The sequence below is a fragment of the Danio rerio genome, chromosome 4 (assembly GCF_049306965.1).
Source record: "Danio rerio strain Tuebingen ecotype United States chromosome 4, GRCz12tu, whole genome shotgun sequence".
NCBI lineage: Eukaryota > Metazoa > Chordata > Actinopteri > Cypriniformes > Danionidae > Danio > Danio rerio.
The window spans coordinates 7,452,501-7,474,532 of record NC_133179.1 but is presented as its reverse complement, the minus strand read 5'-3'; the positions used below and the strand labels follow the sequence as shown (position 1 = coordinate 7,474,532).

Genomic DNA, 22,032 nt, shown 5'->3' with positions numbered 1-22,032 from the left:
TTTTTTACGTCTCAGGCTGGGAACAAACTTGCCATGACAGTGAGGAGTCTTCAAACGTCCCACCACAGCAAGCCTGCATTACGTGTGCAAATACAGGTCTTACTGAACAGAGACAAACCCATGAATAATGCAACCGACTCACTGCACCTGGAGGAATGACAATGAGATTCCTGCTTTTTTCCGCCGTTATGATCCTTATTAGAGGTCCAATAGGCTGTCATTGAGCTTAATCTGTAAAATACACACACTGCATATACATACATTAGATCCATCTACAAATCAAGACTCCTATAGAATATATGCAACTTGGTTTGTCGGCATATTTAGACAGTTAACTTGCACAGAATAAAGCAATTGGTTGTACTGTATACAAACATGCGGTAACCTTTTAGAGAAAAGAATGCAATGAGCTGTTGAATCGAAACGTTCTCGCTGGAAATGTTTATTAGACAGGAAGTCATTAGAATGTAAATGTGTTAGGCGCTTTCTCGACCTCATTTTCCCTACGCTCGCAAAATACATAAATATTTGACATTTATCATCTCAATTTGCTGTTCAAACATTCAAAGCTGTAAATTTGTTATAGCTATTCTTCTCATGTTAAAAACACGTTATGTACAATAGACAGGATATTGCATTTGGCGTAATTACAACAATCTCGTTATTTCATTTACAGTTCTGATTTTTTCTTGAATGTCATCATCGTCTGGCATTCGCAGACAGATCCGAGTCTCATAAAATGTGACCATAGAAAGGAGAAAGAAATCAAACTCTAGTTAATTTGAGAATTAATAAGACATATAAAATAAACAAGGACATTGTACTGCGTTAGACAATCACATTTTCCTGGCCTCTGCTTTTATATTTGGCAGAATTTCATTCGAAGGGCCTAACAGAATCGCAAAGTTGGCAACTAATGAACTTAGCATGCAAATGCACAAACATTCCTCAACACTTCTGCAGATTTGACACTATTATGCACCATGTGTGGCATCTGCAGATGCATTTATGCATGTTTAGGCATGTGTTGTCGTTACTCAAACAGGTTATATAGATGTTCACTCGACCTGTGCTTTGTACAGGTGAATGAGGTTGTGGAAGGTGTAGTCCAGAGGTGCCAATCCAAATTCGAATGGAATGCATCAGCTCTGATTAAACGTGAACAGGAATGGCAGCCCTTATTGCCCAAAGGCAGCTCCAGTCTCTGTAATGCCCTAGGTAGATCAAGTACCTTTCATATGAAGCTCTATTACCAGACTATATGACTTTGTCTCACTATCTTTCAGACGACCAGCAGCAGTACAGTAACGCAGTGCTGTAAAGTGATCCGGTGCACCATAAGTCCTTAACAGTGAAGTCTATTACAGTGGATGTCTAACGCTCCATTTGCATCCTAATAAAGCATTTCCGGGTTGAAGACATCCATTTTCCTTACAGCCCACCTGTTCCTTTGGCACAACACTTGGCAAAACTCCATGAAAGTCTCTATCCATTTACATTGCGTAGGCAAGTGCTCTGTATGGAAACCCTTGTTGGGAATTTCTGGGACCACCCACACAGATTCTAATCATCCAGACCTCGAACTCCAAACTTAAAGAAACTATCAATGCTCAGAAAGCCTGTATAGACTCGCCCACGACTGAGCTCAAATTACACATATGGATCGGAGGTATAACTTCTGATTACACTTACAATTCTCAATACACTTATCTTACCAATGAGAGCTCTTTGTGTGCGGATTTTTTAGCAATAAGAGTAGAGACTTGGTTTTAAGAAAGCAGCAGGTTTTCTAAAGGTCTATTCACACCGAGCGAAAACTGACTGAGAAATGACATATAAGCCTCTTTCTTCAACCGCAGATTGTGCATAGTCCAGCTCACGGGTGGCATTTGGAGCAATTATTTAACTGGTGTACTGGCACTGGACATACTGTAGGAGAAGAAAGTGCGACAGATGTGTTCTGAAAAAGACAAAACGTTTACATATACAGTTGAAGTCAGAATTATTAGCCCCCTTTTTACATTTTTTTCCTTTTTTAAATATTTCTCAAACGATGTTTAACAGTGCAAAGAAATTTTCACAGTATGTCTGATAATATTTTTTCTTCTGGAGAAAGTCTTATTTGTTTTATTTTGCCAAAAATAAAAGCAGTTTTTGATTTTTTAAAAAACATTTTAAGGTCAAAATCATCAGCCTCTTTAAGCTATTTTGTTTCAACAGAACAAACCATCGTTGCACAATAACTTGCCTAATTACTCTAACCTGTCTAGTTAACCTCATTAACCAAGTTAAGCCTTTAAATGTCGCTTTAAGCTGTATACAAGTGTCTAAATATCTAGTAAAATAATATTTACCGTCATCATGGCAAAGATAAAATAAACCAGTTTTTAGAAATGAGTTATTAAAACTATTATGTTAAGGAATGTGTTGAAGAAATCTGCTCTCCGTTAAACAAAAATTGGGGAAAAATAAACAAGGGGGGTAATAATTCACGGGATTTAATAATTCTGACTTTAAACTGTATATTTGAAAATGAATTGGGTAAATGAAAACTGGAACACTGTTGAAAACAAAAGGGATGAAAGTGTAAACAGTTCCAGTTTGTGAGCCACTACAGACATAAACCCAATTTATGCAAGCCACATAACAACATGTGCATATATAACAAATTTGTATAAATATTAAATCGCAGGGAATATGAGGATTTGTGCAAAGGCACAGTTTTATCACCTCATACACAAAGAACTGAATAAAATGCAAATTAATACAATAAATATGATCTCCCCCACACTTTATAAACTCAAAAGCTCAGATTAACAAGGCTGTACCTTTTCTCTAAAACGACTTCTATAACGTGTTAAGGTAATATTTCACCTCACATTTTGTCTTGCATTCAGCGTGAATAGGCCTGAAGGAAAATGCAATCCTGAACAATTTGTGCTGACATTAATATGCAGAGGACTTCTAGCACCTTTTGTCTATATAAAAAGTACAACGTAATCGTGCATTTCTCATTAATAAAAAGACTCTTAAGGCAAAACATTTTGTATCATCGACCACTATAAATACGCACTAGCACTGATAAATCTATGAAAAAATCTGAGAAAATACCAATGTACTAAGATCTGTTTAGAGGAGCTGGGATAGACTGACAAGCCATAGCTCTAATTTCGGACCTAAAAAGTGCACAAAATGCAATCATACCCCTTGTCTCTCACTCTAAAATATAATATACAGTTTGCAATCATAGACCCAGAGTGGTGGTTAAGTGTAAAAGTGCAAAGGAGGGGTTATAATCTGAGCATTGGCACAGCGTTAGAGCTGCGAGACTTTCCTGGGAATGGGTCGAGGTCTGGGAAACTGCTCGGGTCGCCGGGGCTCAGTGTCTTGCCTTCGGATCTGGTGTGGTTTGGGTGGGATTGGCGGTGCGTCGACGTTTGGAGGAAGGGATAAACTCGGAGGAAGTGGAACCTGTCGTCGTGGATTGTTGCGCTCATGTATGCTGTAAGGAGGCGGAGTCTTGTTTTCTCTGCGAATGAGCTCATCCGAGCCACTAGAGGCGGAGTTTGGGAGGACGTGGTCAGTGGGTGTGTTCTCAGTCCCAGAGGCTTCAGAAACACTGCAGCGACTGAGAGATGAGATACCGCTGCTGTAGCTTCCGGAAAGCACCGGCGAATTAGACACCAACCCTGTAGACTGGCACTCTGTGGGAGACGGTGTGAATGGCGGCACGGAGGTCTGTAAATAAAGAACACAAAGCTCTAAGCCACAATGTTGTTAGCGGAAGATAAGTTGCCTGCTTTTACTAGTAGGACGCCTTAATAAAGAAACCAGCAGCTGCAACAGAAGCAAAGTCCCACGCCGCGGAGCTAATCTGTACACTGGAAGGCCAAAGCACAATATTCTGCCTCTATTATTGAGGCAACACTGTCTTTTTTCATTATGGAAATAATTTCTGAGCAATTAAATCCACGGCTAAGACTGCAGCTGTTTCTAGGACTTCATTTCAGTGAATGAAAACGCATTTAGTCTGATTGCACTCTGGAGAGAACTTCAAACACAACATTTCCGCTAGGATGATTCAACTTTGTGCACCAATTACAAACAAAATAACAGTAGAGAAACAGTGAGATTACATGTATGTGCGCTTGTTGGTGTTATTTCCGTGCAGTATATATAGATAACGTTTTTCTGATCTAAACTAATGACATGTTTACAATGATTTAAACACGAGTTCCTCTATGTTTAACACTAATATTCATACATAAATCATTTAATTTGAAGTGTAACAACATTTAAACAAATCCATTTAATATAATTATGTTGGGCGTCACAGTGGCGCAGGGGTAGACCTGATTGCCTTACAGCAAGAAGGTTGCTAGTTCGAGCCTCAGCTGGGTCAGTTGGCATTTCTGTGTGAAGTTAGCATGTTCTCCCCATGTTGGCGTGGGTTTCCTCCGGGTGCTCAGGTTTTCCCCACAAGTCCAAAGACATGTGGTATAGGTCAATTGGATAAGCTAAACTGTCTGTAGTATATGTGTGTGAATGAGTGTGTATGGATGTTTCCCACACTCTCAGAAATAAAGGTACACGAGCTGTCACTAGGGTGGTACCTTTTGAAAAGTTACAAATTTGTCCCTAAAAGGTCTATAATAATGCCTTAAGGCAGGCATGTCCAAACCTCGGTCCTGGAGGGCCGGTGTCCTGCAAAGTTTAGTTCCAACCCCAATCAGACACACTTGGGCTAGCTAATCAAGCTTTTCTACGCTTTCTAGAAACATCCTTGCAGGTGTGTTGAGGCAAGTTGGACCTAAAATCTGCAGGATACAGGCCCTCCAGGACCGAGTTTGGACACCAACATGGGGAGAACATGCAAACTCCATATAGAAATGCCAACTGGCCCAGCCAGGACTAAAACCAGCAACCTTCTAGCAGCACGTTTTAGACATTTAGACATATATTAAAGACTTAAATTCATATTTCAGAATATAAGTACATGCAATAACCTGGACCAGATGCTGAATTCTCTCTATATTCATGTATGTATGTGTGCGTGTTTCATGCTGTAAATCTTTAACCATGACTCCATTTCTGGGCCAAACAAGCGTACACAGGTTACACATCCACTTTCCGACCCACTGCCTGCACATCCTTCTGAAAATCCACCCAATTTCCAGCTGAGATCTCCACAGATTTCAGCATTGATGATTTCCAGAAAGATTGGATTTCTAGGAAGGCATCTTCACTTACTCTCTGAACGTCAACTATGTTTTCTGCCCTCCAGAGGTTGGATTTTAGAGCTTAATACAGTAATTAGAGCGTTTTGTTTTCTGAATGGATGATGAATCAATACATGGCATGAGATGAAAATTCAAGGAAACAGCGGAGGAATGCAATTATCAACATGAAATGCTAAGTGCAGACAGAGTTTTGAGAAGCCATTAGAGCTGTGCTGCTTTTTTACTCTGAATGCGCTTTCATGTCAAATCTGAATACACTCAAAATAAAAGCAGCATGAATGTGCATTGATAACTGCAACCTTATCAAGGTCTCTGACCCTTCTTTGACTATTATGTGCTCTAAAAAGAAAAGAAAATGGAGTGATTTCTTGTACTCTAGAATACGATAACTTCATCTTCTGTAAAGCTCAGTATTAAATAAAAAGTTAGATTGAAATTAGAGGAAAACGTTTAATTTTGTCATCAATGAGGATATTTACGATTCTAAAGCTGGCTAAGAAGGCAATTCTGATAATTAGGTAAGAGATACAAAAAATGGGTTGGTGACAAATTTACATAATATAAAATTTATACAAAAAAAAACAAGTTTATTAAAAAAAAATTCACATAAAAGGATTTCAAAAAGTGTCTTTAAATTGGTAAAAGTGTTTAAAGTGGTAAAAGCTTACAAGAAGTGCTGAGAAAATGAGTGCTGATACAAATTGGCATAACTGTTGCAAAATCTCCAATAGCTTGATATAAGTCTGTGTTACCTGTGCTAGTGTAACAGTAAGAGTTGGTGCTGCATAATATTGTAAAAAAATTGCACTACAATATTTTGTTTTTTTGCTATATACATATATTGTGATACGAATATAATTACACAAGATGACTGTTTAAAAAAAAATCATAATTTTACATTGTTTTAATTTTGTTGGGCAGCACATCTGCATTAGGGATGCACAATACATCGGTGGTCATATTATTATCGGCTGATGAATGCTATTTTTTAAAGTTATCAGTCCAATTTCAAAACTAAGCGATATCTTTAAGCTGATAGATTACGAAATTGTACAGAACTGCCTTCCTCGTGCATGCGTGGGTGTAACTTGTTTAGACTTGTCCAGTGTACTATAGCGGAGCTTACCTCTCACTGTTTATTCCTTCAAAGTTCGTCCTTTCTTTGTGTGGTATTGCTGTGAGTTAATAATCAGTAAGTAACCATATTCCTTATAAATATAGATTTATTTGATAGAATGTCATTGTGTAATTTGGTTTTAATCGCCTCAGGATAAATATAACATATGCAAACATGATAGAAGCGATGCACATATGCTAAACAACTCATTTGGTTGTTTGTAATCTAATATGATTGTTTGTTCTTGTCAATGCGTTGCTTGCCATGTGTTGTTGATGTAAGATTGTATTCAGTTTGATCGGCATGTTTATAATGATTATAACAAGTGCACGTGTTGGCTTTCAGCATGCATGCACGCAAATCTGCATAAAGTATACAAAATGATACAAACATACACAAAATAATATCATTTAAAATACAGATGAAAACAATAGAACAAAGATAAAAAAAAACAACAACAATGGCTTTCTCCTGAGAAATAGAAATTCAATAATCAAATGTAAAATTACAGGGTCTTCATTGTTTGGATGGATGGATGGATGGATGGATGGATGAAGTAGGTTTAGTTGTCTTTGATTAGGGTTAGAGATCAACTCTGCAGGTAGGTAGATCTCCAGGAACAGGGCTGAGCACCACTGCTTTAGAATGTCTTATGCCCAAATGGTTGAAAATCAGAGAGTGCCTAAACTCTGACCTGGACGGCTGGTTTCCTGCATATTTTAGTTCCAACCCCAATTAAACACACCTGAACCAGCTAATCGAGCTCTCTCTAGGTATACAAAAACTTCCAGACAAGTGTGTTGAAGGAAGTTAGAGCTAAATTATGCAGGACACCGGCCCTCCAGGACCGGGTTTGGACACCATTGGTTTAAATGAACTCGAAATCTCTTGAGATCCTGTGATATGACTATTGCAGATTTGTACATTGCACATATTGATGCTCAAACGATATATTGTGCAGCCTTAGTAAGAGTCTTGATTTTATATGCATTATATCAATAGACATTAATAATTACTAGCATGCCCTATGAGTAGAATGCCCCTTTAATTCAAGTTATCAAAGCAAAAAACAAACCAAAAACTTTTTTTGGCCAAATAATATCCCCATATAAGTATGGTCTATTAGCACAAGTGTAATCATAAACTTTATACAGATTTTAAAGCACAGTTAAACTTAAATCAAGCCCATATTGAGCGAGTTACATTTCAGTCGCAAAATTTCTGCTTTGCCAATAAAATTAACTTAAAACAGAACATGTCGCTCCTGAATTAATCTGATTTTGAACAAATCATTTGATCAGTGATCCATTCATGCTTGTTCATTTCTAAATGAATCATCCAGATTAATTTTTTGAAGCACGAGTCGCCACCTACTGGGGGATTTATTGTCATATTTATTTATCCACAACAGGCCTAAACCAGCATAAAAACACACTCAGCAAAACATTGTTTACAGCCTCCAGACACTTCCGCAAACATCCAGAGCAGCAAACACATCAAAGGTCAGTTGAGCAAACAGCCAGACAGCAGATAAAGGTCATACCTTCTGAGGCGAGCGGGACGTCGACACCGGGGACTGAGAGCGGGTCGTCCTGGCAGGAGATCCTATTAGAGGACACAAAAAGTCAATCTTCTTCACTTGATCCCGTAAACACGCTCGAGGCTGTCTGTTAGTCAGGGAAATGCACTGCCAAGGTTAGCCGGCTAATGCTAAACACTTTAAGCATTCAGTAGCAAGACAACATGGAGATGTGTGGAAGGAAAACAATCAGATATTTCTATGATCATATTTCAGATATTTTTATGATGCACTTCTTTCCCTCTGGAGGTTATTTTGTTTATTTTTTTTTATTGACAGACCCTTTCTATTTAACAGGCCAATTTTATGTACAGTATGTATTACCTTATTAATATTATTACGTTAAATGACCCAGTACTTTGGGAGTTATGTACTCTGTAATAATTACTGTAAATAAAGTGAAAGCTTAACAATTTATTACATTAATTTAAAGGAAATATATGTCACAATACTCCAACAGTTACAAATATGAGTTGCTACTAAATAAAATAATACTAAATAAAATAATATATAAACAAAACTACTAAATACAGAGGTTATAAAGTATAGTACAAATTAGAGTCAAAATTATAATTGTGAAAAGTTACAAAATATATTATTATAATAATAGCAAAAAGACATTAAGATTACAAATAAATACACTATTTATAATTATCCAAGTAAATATAAATAGTATACAAGTAATAAAATAATACAGAAACAAAATAATAGTTCTAAAAGCTACAATAACAAGCAATAAAAAGCTACAATAACAAAAACATGTTAATTAAATAGCTTTACCAAAAAGCAAAACATTAGTTGTAGTCACAGTTTTTTTTTGAAAGTTAACAATAATAAATAATAATTGTAGCTTATTGTTAAGATTAATATGAAAATGCATAAATACATTTTACAAATGAGTGAGTGAATAAGTAAAAATGTGCGAATGAATAAGTTGATGAGTGAGTAACTGAGTGAATGAAAAAATTAAAGGAGTGAGTGAGTGAATAAATGAATGAGTACGTAAAAGAATAAAGTGAATGATTGAATGAGTGAATGAATGATTGAATGAATGGAGTGAGTAAATGAATGCATAAATAAGCAGATAAATGAGTGTTTGAATGAATGAATGAATTGAGTAAATGAGTGAATAAATTAATGAGGAAGTGAATATGTGTGTGTGTGTGTGTGTGAATGTGTGAGTAAATTAATAACTAAATGGAGTGAATGAATAAATAAGTGAGTGAATTAATCAATAAATGAATGAATGAATGGAGTGAGTGAGTAAATGATTAAGTAAATGAATGAGCAAATCAATATGTAAAAGAATGCAATGAATGAATATGCAAATGATTGAATGAATGAGTAAATAAATGAATGCATAATAAGCAGATGAATGAGTGATTGATTGATTGAATGAATGACTGATTGTGTGCATGAATGAGTTAATAAATAAATTGAGTGAATGAATGGATGAGTGAATGAATAAGTAAATGAGTAAGCGAATGAATGAGCGAATGAATGAATAAATGAATGGAGTTAGTGGATGTGTGAATGAATAAATGAATGGATGAATAAATTAATGGAGTGAGCAAAGTAAGTTAGTGATTGAGTGAAAGTGAATGAATGAGTAAGTAAAATGAGTTAATAAGTAAATGAATAAATGAGTGAATGAACGAACAAACGGATGAATGAATTAATGAATGAAAGAATGAATGAATGAACGCACAAACATGCAGAAAAGAGAAAGTGCATCAGCGTCTAAAAGGAAATGAAGCAGTAATATGCGGAGTGAGGATTAAAGAGCCGTCATGCAGTTTAAAGACACAAACCCTGTCAGAAAGCTCATCAAGACAGATTCTAAACAAAAGACCCGCTGTTAGATGATGTTATTTCATCATTATATAAACGCTCAGTTAAGAAAGAAAGTGCGACCAGCCGTCCTCATAATACACAGAGAAAGGAGACTGGAGAGCAGCAGAGAAGACGACCTAAGAGTTAAAAGACTCAGATATCCGCTGGTTACCTGAGTATGGTGGCCTAGGAGGGACAGGGGGGCACTTTCCATTAAACTCAGACAGCGGCATGTCTAAACTCCAGCTACTCGGTGCAGGCTTCACAACTTTTACACACAAAACATGCAATTCAGACACATTCAGTCAAAGCCACTCGAAATACAACAAGCAGTCATGGAGATAATCTGGGTGTGATGGACTAGGATTGGAACATATGCACACTCAAACAACAGAAAATGTCAAGTAAGGACATACAATGGTGTCTGCTTGTTTCAATGGTTCATGAACAGATATTTGTAAGTCATATATTGGAAAAACATCCAAATATGCAGTATCCACAAATTTAATTTGCGAAAAATAAACTACCAAACAATTAAAACACCGATTATGAGAAACAATATCAACATGGACAAAACAAAAAAAATAAGAAGTTCTAAAAAATACTGTCAAAAAGTATTAATTGTGAAAAAGCAGTACAAAATTTGTAAAACTTTCAGTTCTTTTCACTTTAAATTATATACACATTTTTAATTTAGATTTATTGCATACATTTCCACAATTGCTAACAGATATCTGGCACACAGAGGTTATTAAATTGGACATGTAAAACAAAAACATTTGAGAATTCAAAAAGCTCCTTCAACATACATTTAACTGACTATGGCTATGTTCACACTGCAGGCAAATGTGGCCCGAATCGGATGTTTGTGACTCAGGTGATGACATTGTGAACAGCCCAAACCGCATGGAATCTGATCTTTTCAGGTCAGATCTGTGCCACTTTCATATGTAGTCTTAAATCAGACACAGATCTGATGTTTTGCAATGCGACCCCAGTGTGAACACTTATGTCGGATTTCATGTGACTTTTACATAATCTTTGAGCGCCATCATTCTGTGCTGTAAACATTACCTACCCCTCAGCAGCAGTAGAATGGCACACAGGGCAATTTATTCACCACAGAAAGTTGGTTATTCATGTTGAAAAAGATATTGAAGGCATAACTGGTGCTTGTTAACTAATCTGGTTCACGATTGTGGCACAGGTTAATCGCGAAGCCGAAAAGAGTCGAGGGTGTTGCGGATAGGGGATCCGTGTGCAAAGGAGAACTTTCTCTCCAAGAAAAAAAAAAGGGTAGGTGCTCGAGCACCCAAACCCCTGCTTCTGCACTTGTCTGCTGTTTATACCAATGTAAAATTAAATAACTCTGCAAACGGAGATAAACTAACTCCACCTTAGCTCAGTCTGCAGCTGCTCATTAACCCTTGATGAGTTCACTACACTGGTGATCAATGCGCCACGCACCGCGGTTGTCATAAATCACAAATGATCAGTGTATTTATCACAGGAGACTTATTTTAGGTCTTAAATGCCGAAATACACATTAGTAGTAGCAGAACAACCCTTTACCGTTCATGAAATACACCACGGTTGTCTGTGAAAAGGGTAATAATCATATAAGCATGATCTGACAACGTGCTTACTCATGAAGCACACACAGGTGCATAATTAGACATTTTGTGCTCTTCTTAGTGTATACTTTTGCGCATGCGGGTCAGTTTAGGACAGACGTGACCAACCCTGTTCCTGGCGATCGACCTTCCTGCAGGTTTCAGTTGCAACCCATATCAAACACAGCTGCCTGTAATTATCTGTGCTGTTCAGGTCCTAATTAAGGTCCTAATAATTAATTGGTTCAGGTGTGTTTGATTAGGGTTGAAGCTGATCTTTGCAGGAAGGTCGATCTCCAGGAGCAGGGTTGAGCACCACTGGTTTAGGACAATGATCTGTTCACACAGCCATGCAAAAAAATCAGATCTGAGAAACAAATCAGATTTGAGCACTAAGCCTGGCAGTGTGAACGGAGCCTTAGAAACTTTGCAAGTACATCTTACACTAACCCTAACCCCAACCTAAGAGTCTACTTATAACCTAATGAGAATTAGTTGGCATGTAGATGCAATGTAGCTTCAATTTAACAAATGGACCATCAAAATAAAGTGTGACCCTTTCGGATTAAATAAATAGTAGTAGTTACTAGTAAAAACATTATTAGATAAACGCGTATGAAAGAAGTCACACTATGAGGAAACAACAAAATAAAAATATCACAAAACATCCTCAACATATTTTGGTCAGCTACATCAAGCCTAAGCCAGCTGGTGGACCTGTTGTCTGGTTCAGACTCGGCTGTCGGTCAGCATCAGATCAAACAAACACTGGACACTCACCTTTATCAGGGCTGGAGATGTTGGGGTCACTGCGGGGCAGAGAGGAGTCACCCGCAGGGTGTGGAACAGGCCTCTGTCAAAAGAATCCAGGCAGAAATGAACACAGTCAGTGATGGAGCTTTACTAATATCTTTCAAATCTGAAGATTGGGTTTGACTCATGATCTCTACAAAACACCTGCATGGTTTGAGCATAGTTTTTTAGGAATAGATAAACAGGCAAAATTATTAGCGCTCATGTCAAATTTGAAGTCTTTTAAAAATATTTCCTAAATGCTGCTTAATGTAGGGATTTTTCTTATTAGGTTTTACCAACTAACTTTGTCTTTTTTTTTGCCATGAATGACAGTACACGATTTATTTATAATGTTTTACTTATGTTATGCTACTTTTCAAGATATTAGTATTCATTCATTTAAGTTAATTAGGTTAACTAGGCAAGTTTGTTTAATTAAGCAAGACATTGGACGAAATTGCTTTGTTCTGTAGCCAGAAGAAAAATCAAAGAAAAAAAATTTGAGGGTGGATAATAATATTGGCCTTTATAATATTGTTTTTAAAACAATGTAAAAACATAAAAACTTATTTTATTCTATAGATATTCACATTGGATTGTCGCCTAAACTATGGGAACTATTAGAAGGAATGCATCAATAGAGCCGCCATTTACAGGGTAGTGCTCCTTTGAAATGAATGTGGGAGCAAGGTGCAGTGGATGACTGGCCATCTGGAGCCAGATATATATACACATATATACATATATCTTTGATTGGGAGTTTTCCTGGTGGTCAGTGTGCAAACATTTTATTCAAATGACAAAAAAATATAATTTTACATCACTTTTCTACATCAATGTATAAGTGGGCGCACGACATTGTCATCAAAGAATGTGTGTTTGTGTGCATGAAATGTATTATCCTCCCTCCCTGTTAAATTTGATTTAATCCATTTCCTAAAACACACCCCCTCTCCTGCTTTCACTTCTAAGCGATTCGTTAGTGAATGAATCTCCCTTTTGAACGACTCGTTCACTTAGCCGACAATAATACAAGTTTCTAGCACCACAACCGCAACCGTTAATAATGTCTTGAGGGGAATATTTTACAAAAAAATTTTAGTGACAAAAGTGTTTTAAGTTTGCAAGAAATAAACTTGAAGATGCAGAAAACAAAGTATCTCAACAGTGAAGTGTGAATACATTTAAATTGAGACATTTTTTAGAAATCTAATGGTAAGATATACAATAAAGTCTTAATTGTGTCAATTATTTGAATAAAATCATAAATTAATCAAGAATTATCTGTAAAAAAATTCACTTATTACTATGAAACTACAAAAAATAAAGTCTACATTTCCCACTAAGGCTGCATATTAATCTTTTCAGATGCTTATTGCCTATCAGATAAGGCAGTGTTTTTCAAAGTCATTTCTAATTGGATCGATCTATTGACAGTCAAAGCGAGGGCGGAACCAGTTCCCAAGTTGTGCGTTCCTTGAATGTTGCTGGCTATTGACACCTCTTAGAAGCAACCATTGGTTCGAATGATACGTCAATCAAAAGGGCAAAGGTCAGCGGCCATTTTCCTTTGAAAATAGTAGTATTGTTTACATTTAAAAAGACACTAAACTTCCCAACACATCATTGATTTGATTGCTCCGGCGACTAGTTTGAAATGATCGCGATGCATTCAATTGATGTTTATCGACATATAACAGGTTTTGGACTAAATATTTCACTGAATTGCATTGGCTGGACCCTTTGCAGAGTAATTACCCCCTGTTTTTTTTAAATATTATGGATCTGTGGACAGACAGGATCGACAGGAGGCATAAAATGTGAGTTTTTTCAGTTTTGTTATTATTTCTGTTGTTATCAGCAGTTTGACAAAGATGCTAATTGTTTCTGCTATGTTCATTGAGTCTTAAAATGGTTGGAATAGTTTTATTCACGAGAATATCAGCTTTCAAAAGATATATGACGTTCAGTCTTTTTGTGGGAAGCCGTTATATTTAGTAATGTTTCCCCGAAGTTTCGCTTTAAAAACGACATGTACCGCAGGTTACAAGAAGTCACCTCGATTACTAATAGTACAGTTTCCGTTGTTTGTAATAAACAAAGTAGTAAGCACTGAAAATGGATCAAAACCAAAGTTTCAAAACTAAATTTGAACTTTGGATGAACATTTATGATCCACTTCAAAAAGTTGACTATCGGTATCTGTACTATGCTATCAAATTGAATCGGAAACAAATAAGCAGATCCAACAGACTAAAAAAAAATCTTTCACAAACACATACGATTCAAAAGCATCCGTGATCTGCAGAATATGTCAGTGTTCCTCCTACCTGTGTGGGTTCCATAGGGTTTGGATATACAGCGCTGCAGGGTCTGTCCCGTGGAGAGAGGCAGTTCTCTCTTGGATGCTTGTGTTTATCCGACAACTGTGGAGATCCTGTGAAAGAGAGGAGAGGTGCGATTTCAGCAACACAACAGCATCAGCACTCGAACACACACAGACAGACCAAAATCTGCTCTCATTTCCACGCTAACCAGACAGCGCATCAAATAAAGGCCCGTCCTCGTCTTTCCCTCCCGCCGGGGTGAAAATTGTGCTTCTGGGGCGACAGACGGCTATTTCACAGGGAGAGATGGACTGCGTTTGCACTAGTGCTTTTCCATTTTAACATGGCGCCTTTAAAATGAATACCCTCCTCGTACATGATGGCGTTTGCACCATGTTTCAGAAAAGAAAAATGTCCAAACAAACCAAATGAAGTTCAAATTAGCTAGAAAAATAGAGAAAAAAAATTGACCATACATACATACATGGCATTAGTTTTAAACAAGTAATAGGACTTTTTTTTTTTAAGCACAATTTAAAAAGTCAAGTTTTTTCCGGTTTTTATAACAGAATAAGAAGAAAATATAAGTCAAATATAGCATTTTACTGAACAAACATTTATTCAATAAAACACAAGTATTCATTTTAATATATATCTAGTATGAAATAGTCTTGAGATGTAAAAAATGCCTGTTTAAGTTGGCAACACTTTATTTTGATGGTCTATTTGAGTATTAGTAGACTGTCTGCTTAATATCTGCTGATACTGCTCCTTCAACAGACATTTAACGGACTATAAGAAACTTTCAAGTACATGTCAACTTACACTAGTCTCCTTATAATCTAACTTAATAGTCTCCTTATAATCTAGGGCACAGGTGTCAAACTCAGTTCCAATAGGGCCGCAGCTCTGCACAGTTTAGTTCCAACCCTAATTAAACACACCTGATCAAACTAATTGAGTCCTTCAGGCTTGTTTGAAACCTACAGGTAAGTGTGTTGGAGCAGGGTTGGAACTAAACTGTGCAGGGCTTCGGCCCTCCAGGAATTGAGTTTGACACCCCTGATCTAAGGAGAATTAGTTGGCATGTAACTTGAATTCAACAAATGGACCATTAAAATACAGTTTGACACAACAAATGCTTTAATTTTTACCAGTATTCAGAAGGGCATAAAAAAAAATCTGAAAAAAAATCTGATACAAGTAATAAATCAAACATGAATAATGAAATTAGTTATACAGTGTACAGTATATTTACAGTGCTCACCATAAATGACCAACAAAACAATATAATAACATGCATAAATGAGTTACAGTTTTTTCTTTTATACTAGTTTTTTTTTTCCATGGGATGTTTTACAATATAATATTTTGTGTATATACTACACATTAAATTAGTCTGGGCCAAAGCCAATACTAAAACAAATAACATTTTTTTTTCTAAAAACGAAAGAGAGCACTTTAGTTCTCAAACTAAAATATGGCCTGTAGCATTGACAATAGTCTTCTTCTACATATTTTGCATATTCCAGGAGTAACTATAGCAAAAGTTGAGCCATTTAAAGGCCGCCTATGATGCAAAGTCATCTTTCTGAAGCTGTTTGGACAGAATTGTGTGTAAGTAAAGTGTGTTCGCTGTCAAATTGGAGTGATATAAACACAACATGTCTCTTATTTTAACTGTCCTGACGTTCAAATAGGATCCAAATTCCAGTGATTTTAAGGCCCAAGGCAACATGACGTAAGAGTGTGATTTTCCTCACTCACCAAATTGGTTGACAGCCACGATTTAACATGTCTCTATGTTAACGTGCACCAGCATGTTCACAGAACAGGATTTGCAAAGAAACTGCGATTAAACAATCTGTTCAACTCTGTGATCGGCTACAAAAACAGCTCTGAGCACAAAATGGGAATATTCTGAAAGCTCTAATAAATGATCTGATGAGTACTTTGAGCTGAGACACATTCTGAAGACACCAAAGACTTATCTTACATCTTGTGAAAGGGATAAATAGGAGCCCTTTAAAATAAAGCTGCACTAATAGATGCAACCATGGGCATTCTGTTGGGTGGATCCTCCAGGACCTGTTTTGAAAGCACTATCGTCCTCCTGAAGAGCAGGACAGGAGGCCATAGGTCCTCATGATAAATATCATCAGTCTAGAGATCTTCAAGCAGCGCTTTATTCTGTCTGTAACTCCACAGAAGCTTTATGGGGGTCTCGACGGGAGGCAAGAAAGGCCGCCAAGGGGAGACTATAAGATTACATAAATGTCTCCATACATATTCTGGTTTTTATGATCTGTGTCCGCAAGTAAACACATGCTGGATGGAGGCAGATAAGAGGCTGTAGAAGAGAGAGAGAGAGATGGGTCTGCTATATATCAGGCCCCACAGTAAAACAGCATTAAATGGGCCATAAACTCTACTTCACTGTAGCAGTTTATTTTTACCTTGGAAATCTGTTTATCATGGAAGGTCGGTTTTAAAGTAAAGTGAAAGTAGAAGCGAGAAAAAGCTTACAGGAAAATAATAAGCAACATTAAGTAGTGAATAAAAAAAAAACAAGAAACTATGCAAATATGGGGGAAAAAAGGAGTATAACTTATTTAATAGGGCTTTAACCGTTCAAATAAATACAATTCTAAAAGAGCACAATTAAAACTAGATGCAATTATAGGAAATAATTATGAAATATAAAAAATAAAGAAAATAAAGATCTAAAATGTTATAGTTGTGATTCATGACTTTTTTGCAATTTTGCAAAGTCTTTAACCATTAAAATAAATAGAATACAATATGAAAAGTCAAACGCAAATAAGTATTGATGTATAAAAATTACTACATAATCATGATTTTATAACAGTAAAAAAATAATAATAAAAATAATTGTAAATTGTTAGATAAAGATCCAAATACACAATCAAATTTATAAATATCACACTTAAAAATTAATATATAGTCCATATAATAATGTTAAGTTATGAATGTACACTGTAAAACCCAAAAAGTTCAGTTTTAAGTTAAACAACTAATCCTGAGTACTGTGAACTCAATCCATTTGAGTAAATGCAGAATTTGAGCTCAGTAAAACCCAATAAATGAAGAGAACTCAAACTATTTGAGAAAAGTTCTACAAACCATTTGAGTAAAAAAAAAAAAAAACGAATCTACATGAGTACTGTGAACTTACTCCATTTAGGTTGAAGTAATGAGGTATTTAATTAACTCATTACCTTCAACACTGAGTTTAAAACTATTTACAATTTAGTAGAATTAACTTTCAGTCAATTTTGAGTTACTACACTCACTTCGTTTGATAAAGTTGACTCTTGGGTTTTACAGTGTGGAAATATAAAAGCCTCAAGAATAAAAGTCTCCAATAATGGAAAAACTCTGACTTAAAACGCTTCCACACTTAGACGTTTGTTTCAGAACGTGTCTCGTTTGCCCAGTTAGCAGGATTTTCTTTGCATATGTGAAACCCATAATCACGCTCAGATCTGTGCCAAACCAATCAGTCCGAGATCGCCTGATCGAGGTGGTCTAGGCTCGACTGAAACAAACTCTGGAGCGGAACTGGGGGCTGAATTTAAACAAACAGTAAATTTAGTAATGTTCACCTTAATTACTTTAATTAAATTCAGCCGAAATAAATCCTGAGCAAAAAATTAAATGCAATGAATCTTTTTTTTTTTTGTTCTCAGTGTGCTTAAGTACAAATGATCACTCAGCTTCACTGCTTTCATTTCATTATAATTTCTGACTCTCTTTTTTCCCGCGCTTGATGGAAATGCTTGGATTAAATGGTGGGTTCATTTTTTAAGGTCTCATGCATCAAACCACAGTAGTGGTGCATTAGTGAGCACTGCAGTCTGTCTACATCAACCTTTTATATGAACAGCGGCTGGATTACACTCACCTCTGGCGCTGGACGGAGCCGAGCTGCTCACGTTGGGAGAAGCTGAATGATTGGAGCTGAGACTGGAGGTAGACGGACTGGGCTGGGAAGAGACGGAAAGCGTGACTATCATAAGAAACAGAGTCCACAGTTTTCAGCACACTCTATAATATGGAGAGCTTGTACAATAATGACTTACACTGGGATCAAAGAAACATTGTCTATAATTCACAACTACAAATCTGAGAGAAAAGACTTTACAAAGAAAAAGATCTTAAAAAAGTTATTAACCTTTAATTACTAAATTAAAAATTGCATCATTTACAAAGCAGTTATTTAAGTAGTAGTTGCTTTTGAAGATAATTTAAAATAAGTAAATGATTAATAAACTATTCAAATGAACATTTATAGACATTATTTTTCGGACATTTAGTAATATTTAATCTGTTAATAAATCATTTATAAACACAAATTTCTGCATTTTTGAGAGCTCATTCCTTATAATGTCTCATTATAAATGACAATTAAAATTCAACTATACTCTAAGCAAATAAAAGGAAATTAGTGATTCAAAAAATATGAATAATTTCAAGATACAAGAATTAAACAAATGTATTAATCCAAAAATAAATCATTGCAATCCTATATAAACAGTTTAAACATGGCTGAATAACACTGAAATATTTGATCATCTTGTTACATTGATATAGCTTAAATGAAGAGCGGGGAGATTCTGTGGAAATGTGAGGTGGTTCACCTGCATGTTAAAGACTTCATCTGAACTCTCTGAATGGCCTGTGATGTTGCTGACTTCATTAGAGGCCTGTGATGAGAGCGAGGATGAGGAGTAGCGGTTCACTGCCGGGTAACTCAGAGGACTGAATAATACACATAAAAACAACAACAACAACACTGTTAGAAAGACAGTGTACACTAAACAAGTAGCATTACATGAATGCAGAATTCTCCAAGAGATTATACAAGTTCTAAGAAGAAATGAATCATTTTTAATCCATATTTTTTGATATTATCTGCAATACTTATGATCGACTGGTCAATTAACAGCTTCAAAATCAACTAATGTTATTGAACAGCTCTGTTAATGAACAGCTTCTGTAATTTGTGACATTATGGGATGTTGATTTCTGCTCTGTCGATGTTGAAAATTCAACTCTACACATTAACAAAGTGACTTTCATTGAGATTTTTTAGTTTTAAATAACATAATGTATAATATTTAGATAAATAAGTCTGTAAAATCACAGAAAATATACGGGCAGCTTATTACAAGCTATTTGTAGCGTAATATACAACACAAGGACAGACCACATATATCTCTTAAAACTATTAAAAGTATTAATAAAAGTAACTTTTTTGAGTTTTTAAGGTTAAAAGCTGTAGAAGAAAGATCAAGGAGCCATAATGCAATTCAAAATCATAAATAAATGAGAAAAAATTTAAAAAGAATCATAAAATACAGAAAAATGCTGATTTATGGACTTTTAATAATATATTTTAACGTGTTTTGCATTAACAGTTAATTAGCATTAATTAAAATAAATTAGCTTAACATAAATTATTATGAATTTGTAATATATAATATTTTATATTTTTTCTATTGTAGGTATTATATAATTAATTATAAACTGTAGAGTTACATAAAAGTTGTACATTTAATAAAACACGTTATGCAAAAATTACAGCTTTGAAACATAAAAATGCTGATATTTTGATATTTTATAAGTAGCAATAATCAATAAAACTGGCTATTCAACAGTTTAAAAAATGTAGACATTCTCACTAAATAACAGACATTAACCTTTAGAAAAACACTGTAAACAAAGGTTTGACTTATCTTTATTATAAAATCTTTGAAGCAAATCATACATTTTTATAAACTTTATTCTGTATTGGTTCCTAGAAATGTTATTAAATATTAAATAGGATTTTAAATAGATAATCATTACAACAATAATCTTAAACAGAAATTGCTCCCACTTTAAAATAAGGTTTCATTAGGGATTTCTTTCACTAACATGAACTACATATGAACCATGTTGTACAGTATTTAATAATCATAATTCAGTGTTTACTATTTCATTATTAACATCCAAATTCATGCCTGTTAATATTGGTTAATGCACCATGAGTTGACATCAACCAAAAATAAACAACTGTATTTTCAATACCTAATGTTAATTAAAAAGAACAAATGATGTAATATAATGTATTGTTATAATATAATGTACTGTAATAAATGTATCGTTCATTGTTTGTTCACGTTAGTACATGCATTAACTAATACAACCTTATTGTAAAGTGTTAACCAGAAATTTATTAAATGCTATTACAAGTAATACTAAATTGTATTAAATAATAGTCTTATTGCCATTAAGGATAAATAAGAATAAGAATAAGAATAATAATAATTGGATTAATAAAAAATAATAATAAGTGAGGAGTCGTTGGCAGTATGAACGCAAGAGTATAACACAATACAATACAGGCGAATAGTAGCTAATCATAAAAAACTGCAGAAAAAAACATTTCTATATCCATTTACCACTTCATATTACACATATGTGAATACAACATTTGCTATTAGCCCTGCTGTTCATGAAAATCACACACCGGTGGACCTGAAGAGTATCTGACCTGCGGCGGGACACGACTCTCGCTCCTCCGTCTGGACTCATGATGTTTGGCGCAGAGTTTCGGCCGACTCGAGGACTACCGTTGGTGAAGTGGATTGGACTGGCTCGCACATAAGCCGGAAACTCCTTCAGAGCGTTGAGGGAAAAAAAAAGAAAAAAAGATGGGCAGCAGATTAAGACGTCAGCAAGAAACTGCCTGCAGTAGATCTCACATACAGTTGAAGACAAAATTATTAGCCGACCTGTGAAGTATATTTTCTTTTTTAAATATTTCTCAAATGGTGTTTACCAGAGCAAATAAATTTTCACAATAATTCCTATAATATTTTTTCTTCTGGAGAAAGTCTTATTTGTTTTATTTCGGCAAGCATAAAGGCAGTTTTCTGTTTTTTAAAACCATTTTAAGGTCAATATTATTGGCCCATTAAGCTATATTTTCTCTATTGTCTACAGAACAAACCATCATTATACACTCACTTGCCTAATTAACATAGTTGGGAATTAGTTATTAAAACTATTATGTTTAGAAATGTGTTGAAAACATCTTTCCATTAAACAGAAATTGGGGAAAAGTATACAAGGGGCTAATAATTCAGGAGGACTAACGATTCAACGGTTTACCTGAATGCCGAGGCTGGATTTCATGAGATGAAACTGGTCGACCAGTTTTTTGTGCAGTGGCCGCATGTCCTGAGGAACAAACTTCTCATGCACAGTCAAGCCAAACTCCAGTATGTGTGCCTAGAGGAGAATCCAACAGGCTTACATATGTGCAAAGAGAACGTGCGATGCATTTAACCTCAGCAATTCTCACATATGAGAAATAAATACACAATTATAAGACACAAATAGGCTAAATTAAAAAAAAAAGATGCAAAAAGAAATAGGCTTAATTATTAGTTACAAGATTTTCAATTACAAGGAATTTAGTCACATTTTTGAATTATTAAAACTCAGTTGGTCTGATATA

General features: G+C 35.4%; 1 protein-coding gene across 12 annotated transcripts in view; it reads right to left on the bottom strand.

Moving 5' to 3' along the window:
- Positions 1-423: 423 nt before the first annotated feature.
- dock4b (dedicator of cytokinesis 4b) overlaps positions 424-22,032 on the bottom strand; it is a 191,979-nt gene continuing 170,370 nt past the window's right edge. For 3 of the 12 annotated variants that reach the window (XM_073946666.1, XM_005164996.6, XM_009299987.5), the window contains 9 exons: positions 21,684-21,803; positions 21,040-21,188; positions 19,166-19,286; positions 18,430-18,511; positions 14,508-14,614; positions 12,163-12,235; positions 9,942-10,037; positions 7,901-7,962; positions 424-3,738 (listed from right to left, as the gene is read on the bottom strand). In XM_073946666.1, coding sequence (XP_073802767.1) covers positions 3,316-3,738; positions 7,901-7,962; positions 9,942-10,037; positions 12,163-12,235; positions 14,508-14,614; positions 18,430-18,511; positions 19,166-19,286; positions 21,040-21,188; positions 21,684-21,803 — 1,233 coding nt within the window. In that variant the 3' untranslated portion in view covers positions 424-3,315. The remainder of the gene's footprint in view (positions 3,739-7,900; positions 7,963-9,941; positions 10,038-12,162; positions 12,236-14,507; positions 14,615-18,429; positions 18,512-19,165; positions 19,287-21,039; positions 21,189-21,683; positions 21,804-22,032) is intronic. The other 9 variants (XM_073946667.1, XM_005164997.6, XM_009299989.5 and 6 more) reach the window with 4 other exon arrangements.